The sequence below is a fragment of the Phallusia mammillata genome, chromosome 4, assembly GCF_965637545.1.
Source record: "Phallusia mammillata chromosome 4, kaPhaMamm4.hap1.1, whole genome shotgun sequence".
NCBI lineage: Eukaryota > Metazoa > Chordata > Ascidiacea > Phlebobranchia > Ascidiidae > Phallusia > Phallusia mammillata.
In genome coordinates, this window is record NC_137255.1 from 23,736,593 (window position 1) to 23,746,304 (window position 9,712).

General features: G+C 35.2%; 2 protein-coding genes across 2 annotated transcripts; both read left to right on the plus strand.

The window, feature by feature from the left end:
- The first annotated feature begins 740 nt into the window (after nt 1–740).
- Nucleotides 741–4,484, plus strand: LOC145225131 (uncharacterized). The gene is made up of 6 exons (XM_080091778.1): nt 741–1,049; nt 1,235–1,318; nt 1,510–1,773; nt 2,190–2,292; nt 2,549–2,676; nt 3,116–4,484. The coding sequence occupies exons 1-6, from the start codon at nt 812–814 to the stop codon at nt 3,211–3,213; spliced, it is 915 nt and encodes a 304-aa protein (XP_079947904.1). The 5' UTR covers nt 741–811; the 3' UTR covers nt 3,214–4,484.
- A 123-nt stretch (nt 4,485–4,607) lies between these two features.
- On the plus strand, nt 4,608–6,131 carry LOC145225132 (chromosome transmission fidelity protein 8 homolog). Its single transcript, XM_080091779.1, has one exon. The coding sequence runs from the start codon at nt 4,732–4,734 to the stop codon at nt 5,107–5,109; it is 378 nt and encodes a 125-aa protein (XP_079947905.1). The 5' UTR covers nt 4,608–4,731; the 3' UTR covers nt 5,110–6,131.
- Nucleotides 6,132–9,712: the final 3,581 nt, after the last annotated feature.

The window sequence follows — 9,712 nt, forward strand, 5'->3', positions numbered from 1 at the left end:
TTTGGTTTCAAGAATGCAACTATGACGCTTTCGAGCAGTGGTTCTCAGCTGATGGTCCGTGGACGTGTTAAACTGGAATAAGTTGCATATAATTTAGAAATTAGAGTTGAGAACTAGTGATACACCGAAGTTTCGGTTGGCCGAAACATTTCGGCCGAATATGCGGTTTTCCCATGTTTCTATACGCCGTTTTCCCATGAATTTTTTTTATTTGTTTTAATTGTATGAAATCTATACCAAACCAGTAAACATCGCCAATATGAAACGTCAGAAACTAACTAATTGCTGCGTCTAAAAAATACGAGTGTCTGCAAAATATTAGAAGTTAAGTTAAGCATACGCATTGTAAATGCATGTGCCATAAACTAGTTCACTCGCATCAACGACACAAGGTTTAGTTGAAAACAAGGGGATTTTACGTTCCACCTGATTCGGCCCAAATTGTTTGTGCTTGTGGCCGAATATTGGGTTTCGGCCCAAAACCTTTTGATACGGGTTCGGTGCATCACTATTGAGAACCACTGCTTTAGGATTGTATGACAAAATGAGGATGTGGTCGACAATGCTATCAGCTCATTTTGAACTTATTTTTTATCAAACAAATTTTCACGTGTCATATTAAGTGTTGGACTTAAAATTTTCTGATTGTCTTACACTACGAGTGTAAATGTGGTTTAATGATGCAACAAAAGGAAAATATTTGGCAATGATGAGATGTTGTTTACTTTTTTAAGGTGAACAAGCTTGGATCTATTCAAGTTGTTTGTTTTGAAAAGACTTTCACACAACGCTTTTGTCCTAAAGTGCCAACATGCTGAAATACATTGCTTTCTGTCTGTTGAGCATTTTCTGTGTTAGTATTACTTCGCATGCCCCCCATGACATCAAGTGGTTGGCAAGACAGAAACGCGAGTATCATTTTAAAGGCAACTTTCCCACAACATTTGCTAAAGCGAAAACCAAAAGTTGGTCAAACGAAGATAAGCTTGCTGACTCTGAAGCAAAATCGCTTCTTAAGTTTTGGGTCAAAAGCATTCAACCTTTTCAGGGTAAGTTATATGCAAGTTAATAACCCAAGTTTTAGCAAAGGATGTGGTATTTTTCTGTTCCTTAAATCAAGCTAACTTTATATAAATAAGCTTTTGCTGCAATTAAAGACATAATAAACGAGTATTGCTTCTCCAGCAGTTTTATGAGTATGTAATACTAGGGTATAACTTTATGTATGTTTCAGATATTAAACGCCAAAAACGACAACTGGTTTTCAGCAACAACAGGACATGGTCTTTTATCTTTCCCACAAACTCACCCTTTTCAGGTAACTCAACACTATACGCACTATACGCAATTTAACTTTAATTAGGCATTTTTTGTAAATAAAGAGGACACGAAACATTAACGTTCGGTTTTATTCGTTTTCCAATTACGGTAAAACAAGCTATGTGCTGTACACACAAGTTTGTAATGCTTAGACAGCTTGAAATTAATTAGTAATTTATCATGTTTCAGTGCTGTTTCCAACTAGAGGAAAAATAAATCCTTCAACAACGACACTACCAACAACAACACCAACGACAACGACAAAAACTACAACACAAACAACAACTTATTTGACATCAACAGCAGCAACAAAAACCAAAACGTCAACAGCAACACCGGTGACAAAAACCACGAAACACATAAATGCAGCCACTACGTCATACGTACCGACAACAAGCTTCGTGAATGACGTCACTACCAATCAATTATCAAGCGTCACTAAACGCAACAAAGGTGAGTGACGTCATTGTGACACAATTATAAATTATAGATATTTGGCGCAACTTGCAGAGCTGGAGTCGTGTGTTTCAGTGTTTTCTATAATTAGTTAATTACCTTTTGTAATAGTTTATTGTTTGTGATGCTTTTGTATGAAGATTTATGCTAGAGTAGTTTTACTAAAAACGTAATTGACTTTAAGCGTCATGCTCTGTGTTGGCTTGTCACATATTCAAGAAAAAACACGGTCATGTCGAGACATTTATACAACACAATGACAATATTTTTTTCATTACTAACGTCTCTGTAAAGCTGTATGTTTTTTTAAAAAGTTTATTTTAAATACAGTGTTACTAATTACATGACGAAATAAAAAAGTCATAAATACTGCATAAGTTTATTGATTCACATTAGATACCTTTTTACGCCAGGTTTGAAATCATATTACTTTATTGGCGTCATCGCGGGGTTGTCTGTTTTCCTGTTAATATGTTTTTTGATCATTGGAAAGTGTTATCGGGACAACAAGAAAAAGTAAGCAGAACATAATTAAGCAGAAAAACTTTCTGTTGTTTACTTTTACGTATAATTTACACAATAATCAAATTACGCTATTTAAAACTATTAGTTGCAAAGTTTTGGATGTAACTGATTTTGTTGCTTTGTGTGACCGTGCACCGTATTTGTAGCCTACCTAAGTTGAAGGTGGTATAAATAACTCAGTTTAAATTTTAAAACAAACACCCAGTTGTATTGCACAAAAATGCCAATTTACTTGTTGCTTTTGTAGGAAAATAGGAGTTGATCCTCCGATGTACACCCAACATGTAACAGCTGGTCAACAGCAAGAAACTGTGAAACCGTGTTACGAAGTACCATTGCCAGGAAATCAACAACATGAATACGAATACATAACAGGTAAATAGGCGAGATATGGCACAACCAAAAACACAGTGTCCAATTTACTTGTAAGCTAAACAAGTCAAACCTTAACATAAAAAATACATGAAAGGCGAACAAATTATCTAAATGGATAAAATGTTCGCAGACTAAAACTAGGAAATTTTGTAACTGTCAGAAAAAAAACTAGGAATTTGTAAAATTAAGCTAGACACAATTTGCGCAATATGAAGATTTTTAACTTCGGGATCATGATAAATTATAACATTTTCAAAATGTTTAAAATACAGTAACTGTTAAAAGGCAAATTAAGTGCCAAAGAGAGCTTGGTGAGTTTTTTTTATAAGTGATAAATCAGTGTGTTTAAAATTTACTGCGGCCATTTTTTGACATTGTGGTTATAACCACAACTATAGTTCAAAATACCCTGTGTATTAACGAAAGAATTTTGTTCCAGAAAACGGATCCAAGTTAGAACCGGTCACCTACGCCAGCACAGTATCACCAGCCAATCCTATCAACCACAGTGTTTCCTACATATCCATTGATCCATAATTATTGTGTTTGTTATTGTGTTTAACTTAGTGAGTCACCGAATCAGCTATAAGGTCGGACCGAATCCGAACACATTTGAGTTAAATCGCCGAATCAATCAAATCACTTGTTGACCGCGCGAAGTCAAATTTAGTTATGCGCAGATTAAAAAATTTTATGATTCGTAATTAGGCTACAAAAGGTAGTTTTACGCTTTGAAGGTTTCGGCCGAAACCGAATCTTGAAAAAAAAAACCGATTCTGTGCAATAATTTTCGGTACATTAGCCTACTATAGCCTTATTTCGTTTATTTGTTAAATGTGCATGATAACGCCGACGGATATGAGATTGCTATCAATGCATTTTTTTCTAAAGAAGTTAACTTAAAAATTAGTTTAATTTTTAGGTGTTACGCAGCACATTAAGAATCTTGCCTAATTGAAAAAAAGGTTACAAAAAAGGGCATGACCCTTCTCGGTTGTAAAATTACGTACATTTGTACCAGACTTTGTTCGTTCGCAAAAACATATTTACAGTTTGTTCGCGTAGGTCAAAACCATTAAAATCCATGCAACGAAGGACTAAATGCAAAAACACGTCGGATAAAAGGCCAACATCCCACGAAGACTTACTAATGGCCTATAGCATCAGGCGTGCACAGACTTCCTTTACCTGTTTTGTGTTTCGGTTAATGGCTTCGGAAATAAATATTCCTGAAGTTGATTTTGATGTCAAAATTTAACAATTAATATATCTGTTTAGATTCGTGATATAGAGTAGACAACATGTCAAAAACATATAACTCACATGTCTAATATAGGGTGAAAAATCAAATTTTCAGTCTACAGTTCTTACAATATAGTAAAAATGCAGCCGACAAGCCACACAAGAATTAAAAGCAACATAATTATTGCGCCACCTAGTGGGCCCAGAATAGCGGGAAATTAAGGGGAATACCCTTCCGCCTGTGTTTTGTTTCTTTGATAAATAACGATACGAGAAGTCGAGAACCATTACCAATATTTAAGTATTCGTATTTACCGTAATATCCTGGATATCATTTATACGTTCACAACTCATATCTAAGCAGCCTGTACGACCCAAGGTGGTGGGGGCTTAATGTAAATAATATGCATGTTATTTTGTAATGCAAATCAGCAAAACCAAAGACGCTGATCAACATTCATTTTGCCATTTGAGACTGATAGATTCATAAACTGATGCTATATCCTAATCCTATCTTTACATTAAACTGTATATTAATTTGCATTTTAGTAGTACACAGTAATGTGCAACTTTGCAAGTATTGTTTATGAGAGGAAATAAACTGTGAATCAAATCTATTATTTGTTAATTGAAGCACGTATTAACCATAATCAAGAACAGTTTTGTTTCAACGACACATTTTTAGTTTAGGCATTATGCATTACAAAAAGTAAAAAATAATTTGTATAATTAAGATATTGTAAGATACAAATGCTAAAAGCTAAATTCTGAAACTCTCTTTGTCAAAACATACTGAACTAAACAGTTTTAAAAATGGTGCAAATTGTCATAAAAAAGCGAAGTGATACAGAAGAATGGACTATAATTGAGATGCAAGGAGAGCTACAGTCCAGATATGCAAATGGGTTGGCTGGAAACAACATTGGTGACCTACATTTTAACAAGAATGGAGTCCCGTTACTGATAATTGGTCACCATATTCTGTACGGAAAAGTGGTTAGCTTGGAAAAACCATTTGCTGTTTTGGTAAAAGGCATCTCAAATGAAAATAACAAATCTAAAAACGGAAATGAATTGAATGATGAAGATTCTGCAGAAAATCGGTACAATATACAAGCTGTTATTAAAACCAAGCTGGTTTTTACAACAAGACCCAAACCAATTATTATTCATGTGTCAAAGAAAAGCTGACATATATATGTGTATTTGTGTATTTCGTAACAGCATAATGTTTGCTAAACATGGTGACTGTATTATTAAACTGGTATTAAGCCCACAATTCAATGAATATTTTCTGACAACAAATTGAGAGCTTTGAAATAGATTTATATATTTTAAACCCTCCATTATGTGTTGAATATTTATGCATAAAACACAAGAACCGCCAAGGTGTTTGTGCAAGTCATCAACCTTGTAATTAGTTATATATCTTGTACTATAATTTTGTTCTTATTTATCTTCTCTACTTTTTGTATCTGTAACTTGATTTCACGTGCCACATGTTATGTGTTTAACTATGTTAATTTTTTAGCTTGTTTAAAAATTTGCTATTTGTATTATTTTACTAAAAATACCCAGTAAATATGATAAGTGTTACTCATCTCATTTGGTAACTAATGTCATGTGATTAATGAAGGCATGAAATGGTGTAATTCAGTAAGCCAATGTTTACTTTTATACACACATGTCCATATAATTGTCATTTTAAGTTCACCTAAACCTGTTATCAGTTTTGGTAAAAATCTAAAAATGATTAAGAAAGTTTTTCTATATTTGTCTTAATTTTTCTCTGTATTAGCAGTAAACGTAAAGATTGTTATTCATTGAGCAGTGGTTTCCACCATAGGGTTTGTGGAGCTCAAATAGTACATGGATTTTTTCTCTAAGCCCTTAAAATGCATTTTTAAGTTCAATAAAGTTTAGAAGTATATACTACACCCTCTTCTTTTAAAAAAAATAGGTGTTTCAATCCTTATTTAGTTTTTCATTATTCAATTTAAAGAAAACAAGTTTCACATAAAATTAAGTAAGCTGTTGGCAGAATTAACGAAAGACATCTGTTTCTATTTTGCTTTTGCGGATTACAATTTTTATTTGATATTTATTTAAATAGACATGCGATGAAAGACATATGTTACTACAGAAACGTTGAAAAACACTGCTATGAAGTATTCTTTGCAAGGTTTCATACCAAATACATCAAAGTGGTGCAATTTGCAGTTTTTGGAACAGGGTACCTTAGGTAGGGCTGAATTATACCCTTTCGGTGTCCAACGTCTAAAGTGTTAGTGAGTGCTTGAAAATTGTTGTGGCTCATTTAGCCATTGTTTGTATTTGTAGAAAAATGCGCAGTTTGTGGTGGGAAAATCCGCGTTCATTTAATTACCGCTAGGTCGCGATAGTGATCCATTTCACGGTGACTGTGTTTAGCTGCGCACAAAAAAAAATATTCAAAATGTACGTCACGCAAAAAAGCAGAGGTACGGGTACGGTTCGATTGTACGTTCCTCCACCGGAGCGTACCACCGTTGACCGTACATTATAAATGTTGATTAAACGGACATTTTTGAACGTTACAATTTGCAGATAATATTGAAATTGCCTGGAACTTGCATTTAAATAATTTCATCACAATGTCATTGTATCATAAGAGGGTTCAAAAAAGTTGATGACGTCACTTGCACTGTAGGCCTGTTATTAAAACCCGCTTAATGACTATAACAGAGATTAACTCGGCATTTGTAATTGATTCTTAAGTTAGTTATATAAAGTATTTTAATCTCATAAAATTTATGACGATTTTGCGTACCGTACCTCAAGCACCTCAAGTACGGTACGTTTCGATTTTTGACAGCATTGGTACGGTACGCTCTTCGTAACGAGGTACCTGGTACGTTCAACGCAATACCACCGTACTGCTATCCTTGACAAAAAGAACGCTTTTTTAAGTGTTGCACCACAAACAACAGTCCAAAACCAAATACAAAAAGTTTTCTGCAACAAATCTGACCATAGAAAAGAAAGTGTTCTCTTGCTTAAAAGAATCAGCATTAAGTCCCGTGTCGACCTTTAACCTACTTTACATTAAAGTAAACTGGACGTTGACAAATCTTTTGTTGATTGGGGGCGCCTACCATTCATTAGGAGGATGTATCTATCATCAAACTCTCAACGATAGCCAGAAATCGGTTAAAGTAGGTCTTTACAGTTCCTTTATGCGACTCCTGTCGTGCGCTTTATTGTGTATTCTTTAGCATCAAACTCTTTCCTCTCTTCGGACGACGCGCATGTCCATATCATTGTGGTTAATTAAATCATAGATTTCAAATGGGGCGTCGTCCCAAAGCGTCGATCTGTATTTAAAACCGCGTTAGAAGCCTATATCCGTTTGAAGTAGAATAAAACTAGGCGAGATCAACTTTAAAAAAGAAAGCGCTTATTTTGTTTTATCATAACTTGACAGCATTTTGTCAGAACTTTGTGTTTTTGACTGTGGTGTACCAAAAAAGCAACTTACTGTATTGCCTTAATAAAATTCATTTCATACTGTACATTATGTACGAGTTATTATAGTGTGGCCAATGTAAGAACCACAAACAAATGCTAAAACGTCCCAAAAATGACTAAAATGGAAAGAGCAAGAAAATACTTCAAAAGTGTTGAAACAAGGATTTTGAGCAAGGATTTAACAAGGATTAAAACAAGGAATACGTGGTTTTATTTTTAAATCTAATATACACCATACAAGAATGGTAATTACACGTCCTAGTGACAAACAACGTAAGAAAGCAAGCAAACCAGATACGCCTACATGTTTTGAAAATTTTAACTGAAACCGCCGCAAAAAGATTTTAACATGGCAAACCTCGTTTTGAAAGTAGGTCTGTTCTTAGGTCTCGGTTGGATTTTTCACACAAACTGGGTCTGTCTTTTGTTAATTGTTACCACGTGAGCTGTTGTGGTGGCCCATCCGGTGTTATGAATAGAGAAAGAGATCGAATGACCCATGATGAAATATGGTAACGCATTTTCCGCCTGTAACACGATTTTTACGACACAAAAGGAAAGTTATTAGATGTTCCCTACTGTTTCTGGATTAGTTACTTAGTAAAATTTAAGACCTTTGTTTTGATATTTTAAAAATAGGAAACAAACAGAGGTAACGAAAAATTGGGTAATATATTTGGAAAATTAATTAAACCTAAAACAGCAAAATCAAAAGGGTATTACGTACTAAACACTAAACAATTGAAATCAAACTTCTACTGTTTTATGTAACTTTTCTGTTATAATTTGCGCGATTGTTTAGATTAGAAATCGGCACACTGGCAACGACAATGCCACCTCTCCAGCAAAGCAACAGTTCCCTCCCTTCCTTTGTCAGAGCGCCGGTGCTCTTTCTCTTTCTTTTTTGACAATCGGAGGGCGATGCTCTCTCTTTTTCGCCACCTGTTTGGCAGTGTCGAGGCCACAGTGTTCAATCTGAACTGAGATATTGAAGTTAACTCACAGATCACAAATAAAACAAATAGAAGTTACGAAAAAAATGACTAATCGTATTGCATTACCATTTACAAATATGGGGTGCTGTAGTTCCACAGTTCCTTTACGCGAGCGGCAACTTTCGTGTTCCTGCAGTATTTGTTTAAAGCAGTGGTTCTCAAACTTTTTTGTCCGCGACCCAAATCTGAGTTTTATGAACATCTCACGACCCAAGCCTCAAACATCAAAACATGGTATTTTTTTCTGATATGCATGAAATAGAAAAAGACACAAACAGTCAGTACACAGTACTGTGAAAAAATGATTTGTTTATTTAATGTGATTGATATAATATTTTCGCTGATAATATTTTCAATGCACGGCTCTATTTTTCATTCGGGAGACCACTTGAAGTTTTATATTCAGTGAAAGGTCTGTGATTCGACTTTTTACTGTGCTGTTCGATAACGAGGCGGACCGCAATTTCGAGGTCACGTCGTCGCGCTTATAGCAGTCTGGCCATGTCAAAATGGCTGCAGGCTTAAAGAGCTCGATTCGTTCATTGCGGCTTTGCAGCACCATGATCATTAATAGAAGTGAATCCCAAATCTATCAATGTTTCCTTGTACGAATACTAACTCAGCCTTAAACGCTAACTGTTACATCCCCATGTTCAGTTTCGCATGATGAACGTCCTGTTATTTCCCGTGTAAAGTTGGAAGGTTGTTGTCTGTATGTGGTAATGATTGGTTCATTTTAATCTACAACGTGGTTGCGTGAGGTGACTTTACTACTGCATTGAGCAAATTCCTTTGTGTTTACTTGCTGTAATAGTCCGTTTGGGCAGAATTGAATCACCATAGCGCGACCCATTTTTCGATCATGCGCGACCCATGTTTGGGTCGCGACCCATACTTTGAGAACCACTGGTTTAAAGCGAAAGCGCCCAATGTGCGTTGTGGCAAGCAACGTTATAGATCCGTGTAAGACATTACGGTCATTTGGATTGCAAAACTTCCAAAACCCGGTTTCAAAAAATATCCCTAAAGTGGTAAATTTAGTTCCACCCATGCAGCACACAAAATATGATACCACCATACTACAGTAATAGTACAGCATGACGTTAACTTTACAAGTTGTGTAATACGCAATCGTCACTTTCAGTTACCCTGAAAAGATGGTTACCGGTACGAAAAATACATTTCCAGTAAAGTTGTTTCACGTTCATACATATGTTTTTGGTGATAAGTAAGACTGCAAAATGTTGTTCAATTTTGGCCCCTTAATTAAGTTGTTAGTGTTAAAATGGTCA

Excerpts from the sequence above, each read along its gene's own strand:
- LOC145225131 (XM_080091778.1), top strand. The coding sequence starts at position 812 with ATGCTGAAATACATTGCTTTCTGTCTGTTGAGCATTTTCTGTGTTAGT. Across the intron at positions 1,319-1,509 it reads CACAAACTCACCCTTTTCAG|TGCTGTTTCCAACTAGAGGA; the intron begins GTAACTCAACAC and ends ATCATGTTTCAG. Across the intron at positions 2,677-3,115 it reads TGAATACGAATACATAACAG|AAAACGGATCCAAGTTAGAA; the intron begins GTAAATAGGCGA and ends ATTTTGTTCCAG.
- LOC145225132 (XM_080091779.1), top strand. The coding sequence starts at position 4,732 with ATGGTGCAAATTGTCATAAAAAAGCGAAGTGATACAGAAGAATGGACT.